This window comes from Aulonocara sp. 'chitande type north' Nkhata Bay, linkage group LG15 (assembly GCF_057382095.1).
Source record: "Aulonocara sp. 'chitande type north' Nkhata Bay isolate Kocher_YH1m ecotype deep benthic linkage group LG15, A_spYH_male_GT1.1, whole genome shotgun sequence".
Taxonomy (NCBI): domain Eukaryota; kingdom Metazoa; phylum Chordata; class Actinopteri; order Cichliformes; family Cichlidae; genus Aulonocara; species Aulonocara sp. 'chitande type north' Nkhata Bay.
This window is the reverse complement of record NC_141358.1, coordinates 8,272,435-8,298,852: the sequence shown is the minus strand read 5'-3', so window position 1 is coordinate 8,298,852 and position 26,418 is coordinate 8,272,435. Positions and strand designations below refer to the sequence as shown.

At 40.1% G+C, this 26,418-nt stretch overlaps 1 protein-coding gene across 2 annotated transcripts in view; it reads right to left on the bottom strand.

The window, feature by feature from the left end:
- The window catches only part of nbas (NBAS subunit of NRZ tethering complex), a 182,729-nt gene that overhangs the window by 57,710 nt on the left and 98,601 nt on the right, over positions 1 to 26,418 (bottom strand). For both annotated transcript variants that reach the window (XR_015125006.1, XM_086263811.1), the window contains exons 42-46: positions 20,727 to 20,950; positions 20,414 to 20,524; positions 13,315 to 13,565; positions 5,706 to 6,046; positions 3,536 to 3,760 (exon numbers count right to left, since the gene is read on the bottom strand). Coding sequence is in view for 1 of the 2 variants with exons in the window: in XM_086263811.1 (XP_086119937.1) it covers positions 3,536 to 3,760; positions 5,706 to 6,046; positions 13,315 to 13,565; positions 20,414 to 20,524; positions 20,727 to 20,950 (1,152 nt within the window). In the remaining variant the exon portion in view is untranslated. The remainder of the gene's footprint in view (positions 1 to 3,535; positions 3,761 to 5,705; positions 6,047 to 13,314; positions 13,566 to 20,413; positions 20,525 to 20,726; positions 20,951 to 26,418) is intronic.

Here is a 26,418-nt window from a genome sequence, read left to right as displayed (position 1 = left end):
AAACCAGTTTGACATGATTTGGGCTTCTGTGATATGGTGAGTTATCCTACTGGAAGGAGCCATTAGAAGATGGGCTCATTATGGTCGCAAAGGGTTGAACATGAGTCAGCTAATCAGGCTCATTGTGGTGTATAAACGACATTCATATTGTTTACATTAAATTGGACTTCTACTATCCCAATGTTGCTACCTGACAACGTGAGCTTGTGTGAACTGTTGCCCATCTTTAACCGATGACTGTGGGTTCAACGTGTTGTGCATTCAGAGATGCTCTGCATACCTTTGTTCTAACTATCCCTATCAGCTCAAAGCAGTCTGGCAATTCTCCTGTGACCTCTGACATCAACAGTGCATTTTCACCCAAATAACTGCCGCTCACTGGATTTTCTCTTTTTTGGATCATTCTCTGTAAACCCTGGAAATGGTTTTGCAGAATAACCCTAATAGATCAGATGTTTTTGAAATAGACTAGACTGTCTGCCACCAATAATGATGCCATGTGGAAAGTCACTTAGATTACCATTCTTCCTCATTCTGATTTTCAGTTTGAACCTCAGCAGGTCGTCTTGACCCGGTCTTCATACTTAAATGCCCTTAGGTATTGCTCTGTGATTAGCATATTTGCCCTAATGTGCAGTTGAACAGGTGTACCGAACTAATGTGCTGGTAAGTATTCAGGTTACTCAAATACATACATTCCTTATGTTGACATCATATTTATGCTAGGAATATCAAATATGCATGATATTTTCTCTGTATATTCAATTTCAAAGCATAATATCAGCTAAAGCCTGAAGAGTGTCTTGTTGTGTAACATCTCTTTTGTGGATATCCTTTTAGTTTCACGGATGCATTCTGCAGCACTCAGTGCCAAGAGCCAGACCACGAATGCCTGTCAGAAAAAATTAGCACTTTAAGTAAAGCGCCAGTTAGAGGAAATGGACATGATGATGACATGATGAGTGTGTCATGAAACTAAGCTCTCAATTCATTGCTCTCTGTTCCAATCCTTAGCTATGATCACAAGAGAGTTTAAGGACAAAGAAAGTAGCGGGTATGAGGCTCCTCCAAAGAGTAGCAGCTAGGGGAAAAAAGGGCATGTAATAGGGATTCCCATTTCACCTGGAGGATACGGGGGACGCTGGTAGGATAATGGAGATCTTAGCCACTCTGTGTATCATTGTGCAGCCTCAGTGTGTGGATGAAAAATAAGGCTATTGTTAATTTTGTTAATATTATATACTACTCTAAAGTGTAATTATCAAGGACATGGTTTTCATAGCCCACAGTATGTGATTCACCACATCAAAAGGAATATGGAACATAGAAAGGAATAGCCCTGCTGCTGCAGAGACAAATCACACGATCTGTTGTTATTATTTTCTTTGCTGTTTTTCTCACAATTGCACGAGTTAATAGTTTAAAAATCACTATTTACAATATCAAGAACATGCCATTTGATGTCCTTATTGTAGGTCAAGGCCTCTGTGTTAGATTCTTTGTGTTAGAAAGGTTTAACAATATTTCTAGCAGCTGGTCACGTACACTTGATAAACGACCACAGTATAGCCAAACAGAGCCTACAGAGCTTCTTGTATCTATCTCTCCCTACCTATCTGCCCCTTTCTGGTTCTTATATCCATTATTTTAATACATCTCCAAGGATACAATTACATCCTCCACCAAAAAAAGGAAAGTTATACATAGAGGATGCAGTGTTTGTGTGTGTGCGCTTGTGTATGTGTGTGTGCGCCCATGTATGCATCAGTGACTCTGCCCTAAAGCTCTGCCTGGTAATTCTTGTGTCTTCCACTCTATTATGGAGGGTATGTGCTTTTAAACACAGTTAAAACTGGGACAAAATATTATTAACTTGCACAGTGTGGGGGTCAGAAATCACCAGTTTTCAATGATATCTTGTCGCATAGCAACACTTAGCTCGCCAAGTTATAATGTCCCCTCCCTCTAGCCCCAGATTCAGACTGTGTATACACACACAGACAGCCACAGCGAGGTGACAGTGGGGTAAGTCAGTGTGACTTTGCTTAATGAGATACAGCATGGTGCTTGTACCGTATATGCGTCCATACGGCAGGGCTCATTTGAAACAGCAGACCACAGATTTACATTAATATACCCTTGACTGGCCTTTCTGAGGCTGGGAAGAGCTTAGCCGAGCAGAACCACCCCCCAAAATATACAACACACATACCCACACATAGACACAAGCGTTACAAGTACTGTATATGCAGATGGAAATTAGCCCAAGGCTATAATCTGGCATATTTACATTTGTTAAAATGTTCATTAATATGTATTGCCCCTCTTTCTAAAAAATAAATAAATAAATAAATAAAATATGCAGGCACCATTTGTATGTCCAGCCAAAGGTGACCTTATGAACTGGCAAAGAAGTAAGAAGTGAGAGTCAAATGTCTTCTTCACTTCAGGGCCTATTAAACTTACCGTTCCATAGGCAATTGCATTTGTGTGGGGATTGCATTTCTTCACTGATTTTGCTTCCAAGGAGCCAAAGATACACCGAGCTCAAGGGATGAAACGCTGTTGTGCCTACTAATAACAGACAGCTTAAAAAACTCATTTAAAACTTATTTTTAGACACTTCGTTACTAGCAGCCTGTTGCAGAAACATAATTTGTTCTCATTTCTTTAGCTGAGTCTATGAAAAATGCCAAAGATAACAAAGTTTGACAGGCATAAAATAGGCTTTCTGTTCAAATAAATTAAAAGAAAGCTTGTCTGAAAGAGTTCAAGCTGTGTTGAAGAATAAAGGTGGTTGTACCAAATATTGACTTTCAGGCTGTTAGAATGGTACAAACTCTTCTTATATACTGTATTTGCATCAATGGTTGCACATTTCAAGAAATCACTAAACTCATTCCCCCATTTTACCAAAATATAAAGAGATGAGAGGTGGCTCAAGACTTTTGCACAGCACTATGAATGTAAGACTTCTGAATTGACTGAGTTTATACATGGATGCTGCTGATCAGCTGATCAGTTAAAAGCAGAAGTTAGAAGCAACTGAAGAATTTGCTCTTTTAACAGTAATGATTCTTTTATATATACAGTACACACAAAAACATAAATAATGATATTAATAATCCATCCACACAAACAAGCTAGCTTTATTTTGGAACCATTTTTGTGTGACTAGCCACATGCCTCATTTCTTTGAAAAGTAGATCAGCTCATGCGTTTTTGATTTTTGCATCATTTTTTATGCAAATTCTTTGTGTTTCTTTGTGTTTCCCATGAAAACAAACTGGGTTTGGCTGGATAATAGTTGTAATTATTTACCACTTAAGTTTGTGGATTAGAATGATTGCACGATACATTGTACTGCGTGCTAAAGAATAATTCTGTCCCCAATTTAATTAACCAGCTGGCAAATATCGCTCTTAAACTTTGTGTGTTCTTTCAATGGATCATTAAAAGCACATTTACACAAAGAGCAAATCTCACTCTCCGAAAAAGAATAAAATGGCTCAAGTGTTTGGCAGATGGGGCTTACCTCCTGGCTGTCTTTGAGTGACAGAATGAAGGGATGACTCAGAGTGTCCAGGTGGGCCTGAGATTGCTGCAGGTGTGCTAGTGCCTCATCAAAAGTCATTCCTGCAGGGTCCGTCCCTTCCTGCTCCCTACTGTCATCACCTCCTCTCTTCCTGTTCTTCTCACCCAGCTGGCGCAGGGCTTTGGTGGCTCGCTTTATCACCTCCAACCTCGCTTGGATGCTCAACTGGACATGAAATGGATGGAAGAAAGAGAATGGGAGAGAGGTGGAAGTTGGGGAGGTGTTGAATTGAGCAAAGAGAGAGGTGCTCAAGTTCTATACTCGTAAATTCATTTAAAATGGACCGAGTTAAAGAGAGGTAGGTACAACCTAATCTATCTGCATTTCAATACTATCAGGAACTTAAGTAGCATGTGCATGTGTATAAGGAGTGTGTGTTTGAGTGAGAGGGATCATAGCTGCCAGCCTGGAGTAATTGATTTTATTCAGACTGAGCAGGTTAACCATTCATGGGGAGAAGAGTGGGCCTCGGGGTACAGGAGGTTTTTATGCTTGCACAGAAACGCACAAACTTAGACCCCGACAAGACACACACACATTCACACTTTCAACATGTGCTACATATACCCCATTTTGAATTTGCAGTAATCTTCACCGAGATCGTCAGAACATTTCTCTGGCAAGTAAGACGCTCATTTAAATTGAGTTTATTTAACAATAATAATAATAATAATAATAATAATAATAATAATGGATTGCATTTATATAGCGCTTTTCGGGGCCCTCAAAGTGCTTTTTACAATTCCACTATTAAGTCACTCTCACATTCACACACTGGTGGAGGCAGCTACAGTTGTAGCCACAGCTGCCCTGGGGCACACTGACAGAAACAAGGCTGCCATATCGCGCCATCGGACCCTCTGGCCATCACCAGTAGGTGGCAGTTGAAGTGTCTTGCCCAAGGACACAATGACCGAGACTGTCCGAGCCGGGGCTCGAACCGGCAACCTTCCGGTTACAGCCACGATCGCCCTTTGTTCTGTTTGTATTTGTACAAATGTGTTATGAAGTGTGTATCCTACTGAATCAAATCCAGGTATTCACAGCCAACATCAGTCAGAGTCTCGGGTAAGGTTAGAAAAGAAGTTAGAAGTTGAGTAAGATGGGATGCATCCACCAAAGAGGTTAGCTGAGATCAATAATCTGTTTCCCTTCAGAAAAAAATGTCCAATGGGAAGTTTTGCATGCATTTCAATCCTTGGCCTTGTAGGAAATTAATCAACGATGGCAACGGTGAATCAATTCATCATTGCCACCCAATGGTCAAAAGGTCGAAAACATTCCCAAATGTGAGAAGGGACTCGATTTTCCCTTTGCACGTCCGAGGAGGACAGAAGAAAGAGAAGAGAGGGATGGTAATGGCAGAGGGAGTGGACGGTGTCTTCCTGAGAGGTAATCTGCATGTTAAAGAACACAAAGGGAAAACATTGCCTCCTGGGAATTGGAGTTTAATTGGCTCTGAAGTCAAGAGGGATCAATTAGCTCTCTTGGAGTGGTAGGGAAAGAGAAGGGACACAGGACAAAAATAGAAAAAAAAGGGAAGGTCTGGAGAAGGGTGATGGCAGGGTGCCAGGGCGAAGGAAAAAAAAGAACAGCAGGCTACTATTGATAAGGTGCACTGAGGCACTTTAAGTCTACTGCAGGACAATTTTTCACAGTCCTGTAATTATGTGGCTGACATTCCTTGTGAAATTTTATAATTTCTTTTATAAATCATGACTGGTATGTGCTTTGAGGCTGCAGAAAGTGGATGGGAACAGAATAATGTATTTGAAATTAGGAGAGGGCTTTTGGCATTCCAGAAATTGGGCCACAGGCATTAGAGAAGACCGGCACGACGATGATGAGTGAGGAGTGAGGAAAATGACAGTTTGATGTAGTGAGTGAAAATCCCCGCAATCTTCCCTTTAACCAAATACGAATCCTTCCTTTGCGGCAGAAACCAACTACCTTCTGTGCTGCAATTAACCAGAGACTGTCTACCTATCACAGCTCCTACCTGAGAAAGTAATAGAAAATAGAGCCTCTTCTGCTCAAACGACCCCCGCCCCCGTCATAGAATAATTTCTATGAAAAAAATGCCCCTCTGTTTGGTCCAATTAAGGCTTACGTTTTTAGATGCATCAAGAGAGAAGGTGATGTTATCCAGGAAGCGGACAGCGTCGCCAGGGGCCAGCCTGTCCAGGTATTTGGCACAAGTGTCGTAAGCGTGTAGGTAGTCTTGGTCGCTCTGAGGGGGTCTCTTCAGCAGCTGGGGGTCCCCTTTCCAGAACACCTTCTGCAGCCATACTGCGTGGACTGCACTGGCGGACACCGTGGCCCCACCACTGCCGGGCAAAGGCAAACGATTGGCAAGTTTGGAGATGGACAACACATTCTGACTGGTCAGCACTGGTTGAAGAGTGGCCAGTGGATCCGAGGATTCATCCGTGAGCTTCCGATAGTTCAAACCTGCAAGCGTGAAAGACATATTACACGTTTACAACACTTTCACCTTAAAAATGTGTTTGCCTCTTCACTGAAGTCTCGAGCTATATCATCAAAAAAAGAACAAGTATACTTGGATGCTCCTCCCTTGTCCTTGTGTACTGGGATCTTTGACACTCCTTTGTATGTCTCAATTATGCAAGGTTGATGTTGAACACTTACAAAAAGCTGTAGTAGCTTTACATTAGCTTTATGTTTAGCTCAAGGTACTTTAAACATGGCATAACAAAGGTCCTTTTACTGCTACAACATCAAGATCAATAATGGGAATTGTAAAAAGAGTATTTACATATGAACAATAAGCATGTTTATTCTCCACGGCAGAGTATAAAATTGCATTGTGTCGGAAGGGGAACACAATGTACCATTTTTATAGTGTGCATACAGTGCATGGCTTCTGTATTACTATTCTTTCTGTTTTCTGTGACAACCAAGCAGACGAGAGATTTGCACAGGACGTTGAATATTCCATCACATGACAGAAAAGCATCAGGAGATGAAAAGCATCTCAGGAAAGAGTAAACAGCGGATGTGAACAACAAGGATCGCGTGTGACCTGCGTGTGAAAGGGGTGCCGGCCGTCTCTGCCTGCATGCAAACATGTACAGTTTGACTGTCAAACTGTCTGCGTGCATCATATTTACCACTGCAGTACCCCCGGAGTAGGCATTTGTGTGTGTGTGTATGAGAGAGAGCGAGAGAGCCGGTGGTGTGCTCTTGGTCTCCAGCACTATCAGACAGACGCATTACTGTAGCAACGCTACATGGCCTGTCTGGGCTTTAAATATTTTAACACGGGTCTGCCTGTGGGGAAGGTTCTGTCAATACTGCTTGAAATCATTCACACAATCACAAGCATACACGCACACACACAAAACTTTCCAGGTTGAACCCACATACACAAACACACACACACCTTCCAGACAGGCCCAGACAGACATGTAAACCACAAATACTTACATATGTACTCTTTCCCTCCGGCTTCACCTGCCCCACCCACTCCTCATATTGCCTCTCTTTCCCCCTTTCCACTAGAGCCCGCTCAGACGGTCACCTGGTACTGTGTCTGAAAATGTGATGAGCACCACCTGTCTCCAACACATCTGAAAGCCTCTGTAAGTACATCTGGGTGGGCTAGTTTGCATGTGTCTGTTCAGGACTGCAAATGAGTCATTTTGAATGAGCATGTCAGAAGAGTTGGAAAGTGTTGGTAGAAAGTTAGAGGCCCCAGAGACACGGCAACAGCCTGTGTATCAGTTTTGCTGCAGGAAGTGTGAATACGTGGGTTATGTTTCAACAGTATGTGTGTGCATGTGTGTGAATGAGTGAGTGAGAGCGAGACATACAGTACAGAAAGTGTTAGCGTGAAAGTGTTATTGTCACAAAGTCACTATATGCGCTTGTGCATGCATATAAAGTCAATCTGGCTTAGTGTGTATATGCGTGTGCATTAATCTATTAGTACTCATGATGCTGCAACTCCTGGTAGCTTATGTGGTGCAATAAAGCATGGACTTTGGTTCTCCCCATGGCTGAACGGCATTTATGCAACTGTCAGCACCTATGCTGCCTGTTTAAAACTAGTGCATCCATTTTCTTTTATTTTCTGTGTTTTTAAGCTGGTTTAGGGCAACATTAGCAGCTCTATCCATGCTTCCCTGAAATCAAGACGTTATTCTGCATTCTGTATAAAATATTTCTTAAAAACAGAATACTGTGGAAAAGCCTTGAGTCACCTTTCGATTCTTTATATTTTACTAGACAAATGGGAAATAGGGGCCGAAATGTATTGAAATGTGGCAAAATTTATGCAAATATCGTAAATAAGGCTAAAACAGAGTTTGTGCAATTCTCTTGAGCTTGAAAGCCAATATTGGGTAAGACCACCTTTATTAAACACAGCCTGAACTCTTTTAAGTAAGCTTTCTTGTCATTTATGGAAGTAGTCTTTAGGATTAATTCTCCGGGCTTCTTGAAGGACATTCCAAAGACTGCCTTCTTGTGTAATTTGAACCTTCTCTCCCAGTTTCCCTTTCCTAAAGTTGAGTCCACTGAAACCAATTCACTCATCGGACATTACTTTGAAGGTGACATCCGGTCGACATGCAAGGCTCCGGCTACCTAGGTAACCTCTTAATGTACTTACTACCAGTTCATGTTTCAATCAATAGTACTCATGAATCTCATTGGTAGCCGCTTCAGTCACTTGCTTGGGAGTTTATTATCAGGTCCTGTGCTGAGCTCGCCTGCGGTTATTTTGCCTGTGGCCATGTGAAGTCACTCACTGTTATTTATTTTCTATGGTGTCTCATCGTCACGCCACATCTAGCATATGAAACCAACTGGTTTTTGTGACAGGCTGCTAGTAACAAGTTCTCCAAAATTGAAGATACAATTTAAAATAGGTTCTTTGCCAAGTTTTTCATTATGTGTAGGCACAACCCTGCTTCATCCCTTCAGTTAGGCCTTTTCTGGTTTCATAGGTCAATGTTAAGTAGCTAAACAAATAAAAAGCATTTCTCTGGAAATGCTCATGTACAAGGACTGGGCTTAAAATGAGTGATATAGTAGGCAGTGTCCAAAGTATAAATCTGAAAGACCTTCAGAAAACCTGAAGAACTATTGCTCACAAGCAGTTTAAAAAAAATTACAAGAAAGTCTGGCTAGTGGGGAGAAAAATATAAAAAAAGAAGTACTCTAGGAGCAGAGCGCAAACCTCCACCAAGGCAGAACTACAAAGTTGATAGAAGTTTGTAGTTCAGTAAAAATCAGATAAGGGTAGCAACAGATATTGACTCTGATTATACAAACATTATGTTGGAGTAGGTAATAGATAAGGGGACTTGATTTGTTAATAACAATATTAACTTGAGGGTATTATATAATATTATACTACAGTATATTTCTAACTTCCTCTTGACAATGCTTTAATTCGAATACTTTTAGTTTAAGGTCAACTTGAAAGAAAGGCAGATGTGAAATGTAAAAATACGGTCAAATGTGACATATTTGCATACAAACTATAAGAAATATTAGATATTTAGAATACCAATATAATAGTATCATTCCCTAAATATTGGCATTACAAAAAAGGTATTATAATTTTTACTAGTTTTAATGATAAAAGGCATTTTATGAAGATCTGACCTTATTTGACCTTGAAGAAGAGGCCAGAGGTCCAAATTGACATCAGATTTACAATTTACTTGGTGTACTGACAACATTTACACTATGCTGTCAGTACACCAGTGGCAGTAAGAAACAGTTTTAAATAGCTCTATAAAGTTTCATTATAACCTCCTCAGTGGAGGTAATCAAAAAGGAATTAAGGCTCAAGAGTTTTGTACAACACTGTAAAAATAAATGTAGCCTTAACAATGTAAAATTGCCTTGAGTTCATATTGTTCTGTCTATTGACTAACTAGTCTTCTGTTCATCTTCTACACAGATCATCAACTGCTGAGGAACCTTTTGCCCAGAAGATGCAGTTTGAGCCTCATCTTGCTTTGTTTACAAGGTTTATGTCTCCCCTGTGAAGAGCTGGGCTTATATTTGGATTGCTTCATAAAAGGTCCCATTCAGACCACCTGCACATGTGATTGCAATTTCCTTATACATCTCTAACTTCAGCCTAGAAAAACAGTTCTTTGAGTGGTAAACCTTCAGCCGCTGTCATTGTGAGTTGCAAATAAGCGATAGAAGCACAAACGGGAGAAAACAGCGAGATGCTAATATAGTGATGTGGCAGTAATTGTGCATTAGTGAAACTGAAAAGCAGCAGTGGGAGTTAGTGCATTTAAAGTTAATTTCATTTTTCTTACTTTATGTTAAACTGCATCCCAGTCTTGATGTGGATGTCTCAGTGTTGTGTGTGTACGTGATTTGGGCATGTGTGGTTCAGTGTGTTAAACAGAGACATGTGTCACCAGTAAAAGCTGTGGCGCTATCAGGAGCAGAAGGAGGAAGTGAGGCGTGAAAACACAGCTGACACCTGGCTGACCTTTACTGAACTTTTCCAAGAAGTGACACCAGCTTCACCCGTACGCAACAAAGTTTGAGCACTCTAGCCTGGAGCGCTGAACCAGTGACATGATGTCCTGGGAGAGGACCGAGTGCAATGCTTTCTCTCAGACCCTTGGTATATCAATAGGATTGATGCTGAATTGTTTTCCTTTTTCACTTCACAGCCATATCGTTATAGTTTTGCATGGTTCAACCCTGCTACTCTTCATCTTTGAAAACATCTACATGAGCTAATAGAAAAAAAAGGAAGCAGAATAAGATCAAAGGGCAAGATGAATCAGACAAAGGATAATATGTGTAACTGGCACTATCAGGATGTCATCGGAGGTGTTTTATTTGTTCTTCCCAGTCAAACGTTAGCGACTAGCTTTATTCAGACAGTCAGTTGTTGTTTTTTTAAAATTCCACATGACAACCGCTGACCAGAAGCAATGTCAGCATCTGTGTGTGAGTCATCAGTCATGTCGAGACAGATTGTCTTCAAGTCTGGACTTTTACTTCCTGACAGCACAGGCCAGAGGTGTTTTTTACCCACCAGTAACAGGTGCACTATCCCTATGAATTTGTTTTTTTTGTTGCGTTTCACTCTTCAGAAACTGCATTCTTCAGTAAATGAAGGCTATTATTTAGTCTGCAAATAGAAATGGCAGCACTCTGTTTTTCTAAAGTATAACCCTGTTTGCCGAATGCAAAATGACTTCCCTCATGATTTCACACAAAACGCTTTTTAAATAAGTGGAATTATACAGAAATTTAAAAGCAAGAAATGTTGCCATGATTTTTTTTTTCTGGTTCATTTTGTTTTGGGGTTTTTTTTCAGTAGTGACAACCTGTCAAAGAGTCTAGCATTCCTTGTAGGACTGGATAATTGCCTGACATGGGAGGGTCATCAACTCGTGTACACTCTCACCTGGGACCTCCCGTCTAAAAATGCTGGCCCACAGACGCACTTTGTATTCTATTCTCTGTGCCTGGCATCAGCTATTTGCATTTGCAACTTCAATAACTTACTACTTACTAAAAAAAACATAGCAATTCATTACCAGGTCTTATATTAGGTAAATACAACCCCAGATTAACCAAAACACATGATATATTGCACCACATCATTATCATTTTAACAAAAACTAAGACACAATGCACAAGCATTGTGTGAAAAGCTAAACACGCCTTTACTGCTATCACAGGTAATGGAGCATTGAGGTGTATGTTAACAAAAGGCCATGGAGGAAAGACATCAGCAATATCATCAGAGAAGCAAATGTTGCTGCTGATCGGGGTTATAAGGCCCTTTCCAAACAATTTGAAGTTCATCATTCTAAAGCGAATGCATTCACAGCTGCCAATCTTCCCATGGGTGGACATTTCAGCAAATTCACCCAAGGTCAGACAGTGCAATACTCAATGAAAATGAAAGAACCCAAGATCTACATCTCAAACTCCCTGGGCCTCAGTTAGCATGTAAAATGTTAAAGCTTATGGCAGTACAGTTTAAAAAAAAGCCAAACAAGGCTTGCATGGAAGGGTTGCCAGGAGAAAGCCTCTTCTGCCTAAAAACAACATGGAAACATGGCTTAGGTTTACAAAGCTACATCAGAACAAACCACAAGGCTTGTGGAATAATAACCCTCGCTCGCGCTCAGTGTGTACGTAAATCACGCGTAAGAACATTTCAATGATTTCTCAGAAAGTCTCTGACCATGCAGACAAACAAATGAAGGTCTGGCTGTCTTAGGATGTCTAAAACCAAGTATTTAAAATGAATACTACCCTTAGCAGTACTACTAAAACCATGATCATCATTATCATCATTGTTTTCATTATTATGATTATTACTACAAGTATTAGCAGTAGTATTATGATCATTATTAGTAGTAGTAGTCGTCATATTTGGTCATTATTTACAGTTTTCCAAAACACAATAAGCCAAAATTACAGTTAAATAAGAAAAATTAAAAATGAAACTGCATGTAAAGAAAGCAAAATACTAAATGGGAGGCTGTAAATTTTAACATTTTAAGTTAAAAAATATATGTATAAAATATCTCTTTTTTTTTCTTAAATTATCTTCATTAAAAATTATTTATATTATTGTGAAATGTCACCATTCGCATTATCCTGCTATTAGCTGGAGAATCTGGATTTTTCTTTATATTTCATTGCAGTGAGTTTCTCCTCTAGAGCTGACGGATCACATGTTCCTTTGTCCTTTGCCTACTTTCTTCTTTTTCTTGCAGTCTGTTAGTACTTTTTCATATCATCTTTCATGTCCAAACTTTTCTTTTTCACTTGAGCCACAGTGAATGTCCCCGGGGAAACAACATTCAGAACCTCCATTATTTCAACCGGAGTCTTGCTGCGGTGGGACTTTAAGAGAGCTGTCCATAAATGAGTGCCTGCAAGCCTCAATGAACTGAAGCCACACTGTAAAGAAGAATGGGCTAAAATTCCTCCACGACAATGTGAGATACTAATAAAGTCATACAAAAAATGATTACTTCAAGTTATTACTGCTTAAGGTGCTTCTACAAGCTAGGGAATCATGGGACGTACTCAGTTCCTCACACACTGCTTCTGTATATTGGCTTAGTTTTTGTTAAATAATGACATGGGTTGATGTGGTGTATGTTTTATAGTTTAGCTGAAACTGTATTTGCCTAACTTTAAAACATGCTAAGGACCAGATGATCTTTATTAAATCCTGAAACATAAAAGCCAAGAATATTTTTAAAACCATAACTACATCTTTTCATTGCCAATATTGCTGATACTGCAGGCTTCCAGACTTCATTGTCGTTTTATTTGTTTTATAATAATAAATTCCACTTGAATTAATCTGATTTATTGCTTGGACTTCATATCTATCATTTTCCTGGCACAGGGTTGTAAAACAGTAATGGCATGCTTAGTACTAAATAAATCTGACTAACTGTTATAGATTAAAATGTATTTTAAAGTGGGTCAGGGGTCCCTGTGTCCTTACAGTGACTGGTCTATCTTAGACCAACATGGTGTTAGTGGAGCTCCTGTGATTGGTCATGCAAGAAGTCACTTCCCCTTTATAAGATTCCCCACTTGGTTTTCAGAGAACCGTGGTTATGTCAGTAACAAAACGTTTTAGCTGGGGGATTTGTCAGAACAACAATCAAAATGCCAGTTATGAACTACATATACTATATAATCACCATAAAAAACAGTGTACACCTCACCGTTGGCAACAGCCCGAAGCTTCTTGAGCAGTTTAACATGAGAGTCTGGCTTAATGGTGGTGGTGACGTAAGGCTCACAGCCCGCAGCATCTAGTAAGGTGTAGTAGTAGAGCAGGCGGTTGAGGTCGGTTCCTTCCACAGTGGGAAGAACATATTTCATCATGTGGCTGTAAAAGGCCTGAGGGTTACACTTTAAAGTCTCAAACAAGCTGAGGGATTCGCTCCGGGTTTCAATATCCTTGGTGGAGAGGCTGTGGAAGAGAAAACGGGAATGGAATAAGAAAAAACAGGGGAAAATGTGCAGAAAATGAAATGAAAATATAATTTTATATAGCTGGATTTGTAGTAAACACACAACAATAGCCTGGCCTACTATCAGTTTAAAGCTTTTACATATGTGGTTGTAAAAACCTGCTGTTTGTAATGGCTTCACAAAAAAATATCTATTGGTACGCAGTGTGTGAACACTTGAAGTTTCAGGCATCAGAAAGGAAAAGATCTGAGCCTTTCATATAGACAGCAATAGCCACTATGCCTGAAAGAGATGAGAAAAAAACACAGCTAACCAAAAAAAGAAAAACCCACACATTTCATCAACAGAAAATCAAAGAGAAGACTACCAGCAATGGAGACTATTTGGCTCCAAAGTCATTTCTGAAAACAGTAGCGCTAAAAACAGTGGTGCAAAAACACAAGAGCAATCTGCAGGCTTATCACAAAGCATACAGGTTGCACAAGACGTGTGCACATCCTTGCTAAGCGTGTTTTGCTACAAATCTCAGTCAAGATCAGCAGGTGGTCTAAAGAGCAAAAGAAAAAGTGAAAAGAACACAAGCAAAAACACTGGAAAGAGGATGACAAAAAAAAAAAACTTGGAGAACCACAAACAAAAGTTAAGCAGGGAGCGATACAAAGAACGAAAAGGCAAAGGCGAAGTAAAGCTAGTTGCTTGAAGTCACCGAGGGGCTCCGAGCAATCTGTGGCTTCATGGGAGTGCGTTTGTGTGAGTGGAAGTCTGTTTATCTGTCAGAACGGGACAACATCAAAGGGAACAATGCTTCCTCTGGGCTCTCTGTCAGGCTTTCGCTAATGAAAAAAATATAGAGCCTGGCTGCGGCACGGCAGCTGACAATAAGCTCGATAATGTAAATAACACTAATCATCCTCACAACAGGGGCTCTAATAAGGCTGGAGTCAACAGAACGACTAACTTAGAGTGAAGACACCCTCGCTCGCTCTTCCTCTCGTCTCCCTCTTAAGCGTACGCAGGCGGCCCGTCACCCCAATCAAAGTCTGATGTTTCACTAGTTAATCACGCTAGCTCCAAAGTGCCTAAAAACACTGCGATGCAAGAAGAATTGCAAGAGAAATTGCGACTTATCCAGCCAGGACTTTTTTTTGAGGGGCATTATAAGCAACTACACAAAGGCACAGAAGCTGGCAGAGAGTGCTCAGTTTTCATGCCAAGCTCTGCTTTGTTATCTCCTCCCTGCCCCTCTATTCTTTCAATTGACAAAAGGTGTTCACTGCATCTTTGCTCACATTAGGAGCATATCTTCTTCTCAGTATCCACAGCTGGCAGCGTGTTTTCGGTCAACATATATAGAGCCTGATAGCTTTATTAAAAGTTTGCTGCGTAGTGGCTTACCTACTGCCGTTTGCTTGGTGGCATTTCGCTGCTCACACAACACAGTTTGCTACTTTATCTTGGTTGTGGTTATTTCTCTGTGATATCCGGAGCGTCACATTGCAGTCTTCTCTTGTTTGTTATAAAACTCTGCTGAAGTAAAGAGCCAATTTGTCCAGGGGAGAATAACAGTTAGGTCCATAAATTGCTGGATGAAGTCAGCTTTGTACACCACCACAGTGGATTTTAAAATCAGTCAATATTATGATTGAAGCGCAGACTTTCAGCTTTGATTCAGGGGGGTTTCAAAAATTACAGACATTTGTAGACCCTTCCCCTACCTAACATTCACACTCCAATGAACACGTCGGAAACAACTTGGGGTTTAGTTGCCCAACAGTACTTTGGCATGCAAACTGGAGCAGCCAAGAATAAAACCACCTGCTCTACCTTCTGAACCACAGCCAACCCAAAAAATAGAAGAATATCCCATTTCTTTACTGGTGTAAAACTGGTGACCTAGTTCCACTGACAGCCGCATATTGCCATTCTATAACATTACCTCCACCATGTTTGACAGATGATGTGATATACTTCACATCCTGAGCTGTTTCGCTCTTTCTCGTACAAGTTCATCTTGGTTTCATCTCTCCAGTGAGATTCTTTCTCCCAGAATTGTGCGTGCAGTTTTAGATGTTTTCTGGCAAGGTCTAATCTGGCCCTCCTGATTTTGAGTGGACCCACTGGTTTTTACCTTTTTGTAATCCCATTCATGACAATGATAGTCGTACCTCCTCAGGGGTTCTTGACTTGATTAGATGTTGTGAAGATGGGTTTTTTTCCCACCAGAAACTAATTCTGTCTGCATGTATTTTAGCTGAAATTTAAGTGGAAGTTTTGTGTCATCATCCACCACCATCATTTGGCATTGCCGAGCTGCTGATTTAAGTTCATCCGAATGATGGCTTCCCTCATTTGGACTGACATCTTTTTGGGGTCTCATATTTAAAATTACAATGAAGAAAAAATACAAATTCAACACCTTGAATCCACTTCTAATATTATGTCTGCTTCATTTGACATAAAATAAAAAGTTAACATGTCTCACATTGCAATTTCTAATAATTTTTAGCCTTTGGACAAAAAAAAAAAAAAAAGCCTCTGAAAATGGGGAACTTTGCATAAAAATGCCTGTAATTCCTAAACAATTAATGTAAATGTTGTAAAAGCCTTTGAATTAAAGCTGAAATTCTGCACTTTAACCACATTTGATAGCCCTAAGTGTATAATAAAATTGTGAGTCATATTTAATTAAAGTGGCAAGAAGAACAAAAGTGTAGGTGAGCTTTGGAAGAGTAGTAATGATCATTTAAAATGTCAGTGCTGTTATAATTGTGGGGGGGGTTTTCTTCTTTATTAACCAGGTTACAAATGACTGTCCAGCACAGGGCTGTGAAAGTGTTTTTGCACTTTGGAGTCATGTAAAGTGAAAAAACTCCAAAATATTTCTCCCTGATACACATTTTGAAACACATCAAAAATATGTCACTACCAAATTCTCACTATTATTATGAAGAAGTAATTACATACAGAGAGCGTGTGCTGTAATTGAACTCACATTAACAAATACACGTATTTTTTTCCTCATTGAACTGGTTCCAATTCTCATTTAAATTAGAAATAACGTTAAATCTGAGAGCTTTTATTTTTACAGATGTTTTGTAATCAAAATAACTAATCAAATTCAAATCCTGCCTCTAGAATAGCTTAAAAACATGTCTTCATAACATTCAGAATCTAACCTTCAAAAACAGCCCAGGAACAGCTGAGTTGGGGATGGACGTCTGGTTTGTTTGGGAGATTGTGGCACAAGTTTGCACATGTCATAGAGGGATAAATGCCAGCATGTCAAAATGACCTTCCTAAGACACCAAAATATCCATTGTTTTAACGGTCAGGTATACTTTTATTGTACAAGTGAAAACATCAGAGGAACCAAAGGTTATGCTGTTGCACCTCACTGTCCATATTCTGCTCTCTGGTTGTCCCCCATGACAGCAAAAAGCATGCCTAGAGTAATGCCCGAGGTCATGGTCGAAGTCCAGGCTCAATCCTTAAAGAATCTCAGTGCAGAGTACATCAACAGTCTCTACAGAGCAAACACGTTCAACTCAATACAGGCAGTACTGCAGCTAACCTGTGTATAGCTAAAGCAAGATTCACATTACCCCTGAATGCTAGGAATGTGGGTTTTTTTTTTTTTTTTTTTAATTGTCATCATTAGCTGAGAATATTTTTTAAAAATGCAATCTATGGGCATGCAATATTATGAGAGGAATATATAACATAATATATATTGCAGGATATTTTTATTTTTCAATTTAATTTATACTGAAAATTCAAAAAATTCAAAGTCAAGTCAGTCACTTGCTAATTAGTCATATCTGGCACAAAAGTATTGAAATACACAATATGCATAATGCCAGAAACAAATCTATTCAGAAATAGCAGTTAAAGTGCAGCTGAACTGACAGGAAAGGAAGACTGTGTTTTCTTAATATTCTTTTCAAGATGTAGTATAAATATAATTTGCATCCTGCAAGATTCCTGAACTGTCTGAAGTGTCAAGTGGCCAGGTTGGACAGAGCAAAGCAGAAGTCCTGGTGAAGTTGATTTTAGAGACACAAATATTATCTGAGATCATCATCTCTGTTTGGGTTCTAACATTGTAGGAGTTAATAAGTTAATAAGAAAAATTATCCTTGAAGTTCTTTTTGTTGATTCGGATTTTTATCAGCTGGGACGGAGCAGTTCTAATCAACTCAGTGTTAAAGACTATATAGTGATATACATTTGGCACCTTTGGAGCTGTACTGTTAGGGCATTAGAACACAGCCATTATCTGATATGATGTGAACTTTAATTTGCCATATGAGGTCACCAGATGTGCACCTGAAGAGAGCTGGTACAAACTTTAAAGGTGTTCTCTCTGTCTCAGAGGATTCCTCATTAGGCTCAAAGCAAAACACATCTTGGCTGGGGATTAGTCTGAAGGGAACGTGCCACAAAAGACTATTTATTTCTCATGATGGGAACACAGTGATGTGCAGAAAATACATCACAAGCAGCCGCTGGCAGCAGGTAGGAACTGACACGAGGAACTTGGAGCTGTGTCGTTTTGAGGGTCAAATGAGGTTTTGTTTGGATCAGTTTTATTAATCTACCTGAAATTCAAAAACTGAATCTCAATATGAAGATCTGAAACAGTGAAGTACATATAAGTGGTATCATTGATGGGAGTTCATAGGACTTGATGATTTTTAAATCCGCTCCTCAGAGCCACCTCTTCTGCTCATCTTTCAAACTACTTTGAAATGTTGATTTTATTGATTCACTCATATTTAATTGTGCTCTGTGTTTTATTGATGCTTTTATTTTATATTTTTTTGTATTTTAGTTGTAGTGATTTTTATTCCTGTTTAGCACTTTGGTCAGCGGTTGCAGTTTTTAAAGTGCTTCACAAATTCAGTTGGCGTGGCTCAAGATGAGTCTTTTTTTCAACAGACAAAATCATCAATATTTGAAGAAGTTACCATTATGTGAAACAAATATGTAAAGGTGGAGCTAGACATGAGATTTAAAGCCAAAACTGTAAACAGATGGTTCCACTGACCAATATGTGAACCCATTTCTGTGTTTGGACAAGTCTCTTCGATAGATTTATAGCTGTCATTAGGATGTCATTAAAAAGCAGGTCCATAAAGAGAACTTGTAAACATCTACAAAGCTTTATACACGGAGGCAGAGAACAGCTGACGACGGCAGTGTTTAGCAGCACATTGATTCTTCTGAAGCATACATTTTGTGTTAATAGGACTGTCTCAGGGACACTCATTCTCTATCATCCATCTCTTCTCCCGCCATCTATTTGCCTCCCACTCTCACCCCCTAAGCACACACTGATTCTGTGGATGTGCTTTAAACTAATAATGAGTCCTTAGAGTTCTCTTCATCTGAAATATACTTATGGACTTTTAACTTTGTTCTTCTGTAACCATATTGAGATCTACATTGACTTTAGAGCGTTGATCTATGTCAGCGAAAAAATGTGATTTTAACAATTTACCCCGCCATCACATGGGAAAGGAAAATTGCCAGCTCTTCTGAAAGACAGTAATGTTTGGTATCTCTAATGGAGAAACAGATTCCATTTCATGATTGTTTCTGAGGGAAACTTTAAAAGGTGACAGGCTTCAAACCCCAACCTATTTGTAGCTGTTGTTGTTTTTTTTTTCTTAGGAAAAAAGTTTGTTGACAACCTTACCCTTTCCGTCCCAGATAATATACAGTGCCGATCAGGTCATGGAATCAAAGATCAGCTACTGTTATCGTATTATGATAATGTTTTTAAGCCTGCTACCTCCTCTTTTTGTCTTATACTTGTTCAGTTTCCGCAAATTCTTTTTAAGGACACCAGGCTAAGATACATAAATGTTTAAAGAAAATCTTTGAAAGACCTTCAGAAAACCTGGAGAATTGCTCAAGACCACTTTAAAAAAAAAACACATAAAAGGCAACTTAGAAGCAAAACACAAAGAAATGAGGTGTGATTCAAGTCTTCTGCACGGTACTGTACTATTTAAAATACTGTTTAAAGTGTTGATATGCAAACTGGCAATGAGGTCAACTGTTAAAGTAAAGTGAACCATGCTACTTAAATACAGGCCTCAGCAAAGGACTCAGTTGTTGGGCACTGCACTGTAGCTGACTGCTTCTCCTAAACATGTGGGATTTGTAAAACATAAACAATTTATTTGCCTACAACAATCAATAAAAGTCTAAATTCTTTTTGCACACGTTTTGACTCTATTTATTCTTCCCTTTAAATTTCTTCTCTATTTATAACATTCCCTGCATCCTTTTGTTAAATCAATAAGCCTTTTGCAGATGCAGAATATTCCTCACACATTTGTCATGATCTTGAGGTTTTGAAGGAAACACACACACAGAATAGCTGTGATCAGGTTTGAGAAAAGTATAGGCTGTAATTTATTGTTAAGTGGAATCCATAAACCATTTCCTTATATCGGAATGTGACAGGTGGATATTTATCACGGAGCCACACGTGTGCACACGTACCAACACACACATACACAACCTCAGCTTTGGCATTCTGTATAAACAAGCAAAGGTGCAGAGCTAGTCAGTCACCCAGCTATGAAGTCAGAGAGCAAATAAATGATGGTTCACATCCTCTCACTCACAAAACACAAACACACATATTCCCAACATGTTTGATATAGCCTGCGGTGTTTTGGCTTTTTATGTAGGTAAGTTTTGTTATAACTGAAAGGGAGCGTCGCTACACTTTTCAGAGTTTAAAATCTGAAGATGAAAACAAAGAGACAGACAGATGTGTGTGCACAAATGTAATTAAACAGAGCGCGTGCGCGTTTGTGCGTGTGTGTATACCCGCTATCTGTAAAGAGGAACTCGAGGTGGGTCATGTAGACCTCCCACAGAGGAACACTGTAGCGCTTAGCCAGAGACAAAGCGATTCTGTACACACCATCATCCAGTGTCCTAAACACACAAGTACAAAAACAGAAAGAAAGTCTTTAGATTTCATTTAATTAAAGCAGAAATTGACATTATCTCCCACTCATGTCCAAGTGTGTGGTATGAACAATCTTTCAGAGTAGAAACAAAGAAAAGGAAAAAAAAAAAGTGCACCTTTCCAATTACAGTGCAAATCCAAAAGTACCAACATTTAAGCCACACTTACTCTGTGAGACCAAGTATGGTCTCCTTCTTGTAATCAGCGTCAGAGCTGAACCGCTGAACGTCCACACCACGGCCGAGCCCCTGCAACACCTGTGCCTGGGTAAAGTCTGTCAGACGCTCGTTGTACATATGCAGCTGGCTGATCAGCTTTTGCAGCTCCTCGGGCCAATCTGAATACGAGGATACGTGCTGTGTGACCAATCGAATCAGCTCCTTTGGATCAGCCTGTGAGAAGGAAAATAAATTTCACATTTTTACCCTCATGGTTCCAGGGTCTGCTTTAGACTTCAACAGTAGAAGAAGGAGTAGCGGTATACGAAAAAGTACAGGCACTGTGGGTCTCTTAGCAGTTTGGCTGCTTGGCTTTAATTTATGGTTTTTGCTGTATAATGGAGATGGTTTGTAGTTTTTCAATTTCTAATATTACATTACAGAAATTTATAGTTTCAACAGCTTGTGGAACCACCTTTAGCAGCAACAGCATGATGTAATTGTTTCCTGTATGACTTTATTGTTGTGGAAGAATTTTGGCCCACTTGTATTTACAACATTGCTTCAGTTCATTGATGTTTTTGCACCGCTCTCTTATGGTCCTGCCACAGGAATTCATTTTCTTTTCATTTTCCCCTTTCCGTTATTTTTCCCTTCTTCTTTTCATCGTATCATATCGCCACATCACAAGAGTCACCTCAAGGCCCCATGAGCTAAAGACCCTACAATAACTGAGAGAAAACCCCAACAATCAGATGGCCTGCCATGAGTAAGCACTTGAGGATAATGGGAAAACTCCTTTTTAACAGGAACACACCTTCAGTAGAAGCAGCCTCGGGAATTCAATTCAGTTTTATTTATATAGCACCAAATCACAACAGCAGTCACTTCGAGGCGCTTTATATTTGAAGGTAAAGACCCTACAATAAGGAGGCAGCCATCTGCCACAACCGGTTGGGGGTAAGGGAGGTCGACGGGATAAAGGAAACAATGTGGAAGAGCGCCACATGTGGATGCTGACTAGGCCATTGAAACTTTGACCAAACAAGCCATTCTTGTTCGGTCTTTTTCCAATTGTGCCTTTGCTTGTACGTCCACACCTGGGTATATTGTGGTATTGTACACCTGGCTGCTATTTATCTTAATTCCTATGGAAGCAACAATGATGTACTTCTTTTTCACAGGACTGCACAGAGTGCTTTAAAACTCTGTTTTTAACGTGGCTGTATTTTATGCTTAAAATAAAAATGAAATTCACTCGAATGTCCAATTACCACAGATTGTTGTGCAAATTACTTTGAATTTCTGAACTTCTTCAGAAGTCATGCTCTGTATATAGCGCAACTTAACATAAAATCCAGCAAAGACAAACTGAGTCTCTCTTTCCTCCCCATAATTTGATTTGAAATAAAATTCTAGGGTGCACTATACGGTTTTAGAGCCATGTTGGACCAAATACACACTGTTCTTAAAGCTCATCATTAAACAGTGTCACACACTGAGCTTCAAACACTGCTGCACTGCGTGGCATGTAAAACTTCACAGGTTTCTGCGGCTTTGCTGTGAAAAACTAATGAGGCTATTTTCAAAAATGGCAATAATTTAGAAAAAAGGTGGGGACAGACCATCTTGGTCCAGACTTATATCAATTTGCTTGGTACAGCCCAGTATAATCACGCAATTTCAAATATACACCTATTTCTATTCCACATCGGCAGATTACAGGTAAACGTATCAGGAACCGTAGCTGTCACCTTGATTCAGGCCAATAGGAAGTTAGATTGTGGCTACACATTTATGATTAAAACTGTCACATAAACAGGGGTGCACATAAGTGGTCCGCAGGTGCGCATTCGCTGTCAAAATAAAAGACGCGCACCAGATAAGAAGTTGCAACGTGCGATTGCGTACATAAGATTTTCTGGAGGAGGACAGACATTTGTTTAGAACTCTTAAAGATGTCGAAGAAGCTCCTTTAAGCAATTACTTTGGTGTTCCTCCACCTCCAAAGAACTATCAGAAGGAGTCCGATCCACAAAAGAAGCGCGTATTCTCGGAAAAGTGGTTGCAGAAGGTGAGCTGGCTTCAAACAAATGATGAACGCACAGAGATGTGGAGCAGAATATGCCGTGAACATCCCACTCTAGCGGACAAAAACAGTGCCTTTTATATGTACGCCAACGCGCCTTGCAACTTCTTATCTGGTGCGCGTCTTTTATTTTGACATTGAATGCGCACCTGCGGACCACTTATGTGCACCCCTGCATATAAACTTACAGGCAGGTGAATGTTGCATCTCTCTCATCGCCTCTGTTCTAATTAAATAAGCCCCTGAATTTGGTTTTTGGCACCTTATATGTTGTCGCCCAGCAGGATGATATGGTTTACTTCGTGATCTTATTTGCATAAGGTAATTATGGCTGCTGGAAATGTGTGAGCTTGAAAACAGAGGTGTATGTCTGTCTCTCTGCGTCTCTTCCTCTTCTCGCTATCCCTGTGTGCCTTTAGATGTGGCCTCAGCAGCAGACATGGTGGTGGATTCACTGTTCAAAAGCAGGATAGGAAAGGAACAGAGGTAGAAAGGGGAGAATATTAAAAGTGGAGCAAGGAAAGATATGAAGTCAGAGGAGGCAGTCAAGGGATGAGAGAAGGAAAGTAAGGGTAGAATGGGTGGGGGAGTTGTTTTTTTCTTTTTCTAAATGCTGGCACCGTCTTGGACACCGTTTTTCACAGAAAGGAGAATGACACAAAAAAAGAAAGAACACAGAGTGAGAAAGAAAGTCTGCTGAAACTGATGGACAGGCTGATGTTTGAAGAACATGATGAAATACTGTTTGCATTAACTCCCTCACTCTCTCTGTGCTTTTACCCCCCATCAGGATTACGCCGCTACCTCTCTGAAAAAATATTTCCCCTTGAATTTAAAAAAATTAATAAAAAAAAAAATACTTCCATCCCTCACCGCTCATTATTAAAGAATCTCTGAAATCCTTCGTCTTTCTAATAAGTATTCTTTACGATCCCAGTTATCTTCAAAGTAAGCAAGTAAGACCTCTGCTCTTTCTTCTTTTTCCTCTTATGTACAGTGGGGCAAAAAAGTATTTAGTCAGCCAGCGATTGTGCAAGTTCCCCCACTTAAAATGATGACAGAGGTCAGTAATTTGCACCAGAGGTACACTTCAACTGTGAGAGACAGAATGTGAAAAAAAAAATCCATGAATTCACATGGTAGGATTTGTAAAGAATTTATCCGTAAATTAGGGTGGAAAATAAGTATTTGGTCACCTCAAACATGGAAAATCTCTGGCTCTCACAGACCTGTAACGTCTTCTGTAAGACGCTTTTCTGTCCCCCACTCGTTACCTGTATGAATGGCACCTGTTTGAACTCATCATCTGTATAAAAGACACCTGTCCACAGCCTCAAACAGTCAGACTCCAAACTCCGCCATGGCCAAGACCAAAGAGCTTTCGAAGGACACCAGGAAAAGTATTGTAGACCTGCACCAGACTGGGAAGAGTGAATCTACAATAGGCAAGCAGCTTGGTGTGAAAAAATCAACTGTGGGAGCAATCATCAGAAAATGGAAGACATACAAGACCACTGATAATCTCCCTCGATCTGGGGCTCCACGCAAGATCTCATCCCGTGGGGTCAAAATGATCATGAGAACGGTGAGCAAAGATCCCAGAACCACACGGGGGGACCTGGTGAATGACCTGCAGAGAGCTGGGACCAAAGTAACAAAGGTCACCATCAGTAACACACTACAACAGCAGGGAATCAAATCCCGCAGTGCCAGACGTGTTCCGCTGCTGAAGCCAGTGCATGTCCAGGCCCGTCTGAAGTTTGCCAGAGAGCACATGGATGATACAGCAGAGGATTGGGAGAATGTCATGTGGTCAGATGAAACCAAAGTAGAACTTTTTGGTATCAACTCAACTCGTCGTGTTTGGAGGAAGAAGAATACTGAGTTGCATCCCAAGAACACCATACCTACTGTGAAGCATGGGGGTGGAAACATCATGCTATGGGGCTGTTTTTCTGCCAAGGGGACAGGACGACTGATCCGTGTTAAGGACAGAATGAATGGGGCCATGTATCGTGAGATTTTGAGCCAAAACCTCCTTCCATCAGTGAGAACTTTGAAGATGAAACGCGGCTGGGTCTTCCAACATGACAATGATCCAAAACACACCGCCCGGGCAACAAAAGAGTGGCTCCGTAAGAAGCATTTGAAAGTCCTGGAGTGGCCTAGCCAGTCTCCAGACCTCAACCCCATAGAAAATCTGTAGCGGGAGTTGAAAGTCCGTGTTGCTCGGCGACAGCCCCAAAACATCACTGCTCTCGAGAAGATCTGCATGGAGGAATGGGCCAAAATACCAGCTACTGTGTGTGCAAACCTGGTAAAGACCTATAGTAAACGTTTGACCTCTGTTATTGCCAACAAAGGTTATGTTACAAAGTATTGAGTTGTATTTTTGTTATTGACCAAATACTTATTTTCCACCCTGATTCACGAATAAATTCTTTACAAATCCTACCATGTGAATTCATGGATTTTTTTTTTTCACATTCTGTCTCTCACAGTTGAAGTGTACCTCTGGTGCAAATTACTGACCTCTGTCATCATTTTAGGTGGGGGAACTTGCACAATCGGTGGCTGACTAAATACTTTTTTGCCCCACTGTATGCGATTGCTTTTTTCATTATTTTAAAATATCTTCAAAAGGGATTTTGTCCTCCTTCAAAGAGAAGAACGTATAAAACGTATGTAAAGTATAATGGAATAAGGTAGGTGTGTGCACAGCAGGGAGGGACGGGGGAGCCAGACCTCTCCCTTCAGCTATTCCACTGGTGTTGCAGGCTCTTTCCCCCACCAGCACCAGCACCTTACTGTGATGCTTCTTAAGAGGGAACAGAGTAAAAATAAAGAGCCTCTGTCACACACGCAAATCTTTTCAAATACGCTTCTGCTCTCATTTCAGTCTTAATTTCCCATGTTATTATACTTCAGTCACAACTCTGTACCCATCAAAAACTCCTTTGAATTATCAAATAAAATATTTTCATAGTGATATTTGTGAGTTTGTCAAGTTCGCCATCCTGATTAAATATTAATGTGCTATCATTCAGTGCCGTTTTCCTCATTACCTCCCAGTTTTTCACCTGCAGATAATAGCACCATGTAAAACTTTGATGCACGCTGGCACAATGAGAAGTCATATGAGCGTGTTCAACATGTTTTATATCTACTGCATGGGAACACTTTCAGAAGGTATAGCATATTGTACAAATCCAGGTAAAATGTATGGCTGAGTAGACAGTTCTTGACAAGGTCTGATGAGCTTTGTGAGGCTGTAGGCACAACAGCGGTTTTAGGTAAAATGTCAAGATTAAAAAGCAGACAGACAGCTGCAAGCTTGAATAAGTGTTGCAAATTTTATGGTATCTCATCCACTTATACTCAGGAAATTTCACCGTAGGAAAAGTCAGGGGATCAACGGCATTATTAACATATAAGCTTTTGGGATTCATAAATATCCACAACCTCATGTGCGACACTAGATGACTGGCATTTATCACTATCAACATCAACGCCTCAACATCCACATTTTAAGAGGTTCAACTGGAAATCTGAACAAAAGAACACTGACCAAATTACCCACGTCGGACACTCCTCTTATAAGTGCCACAACGTT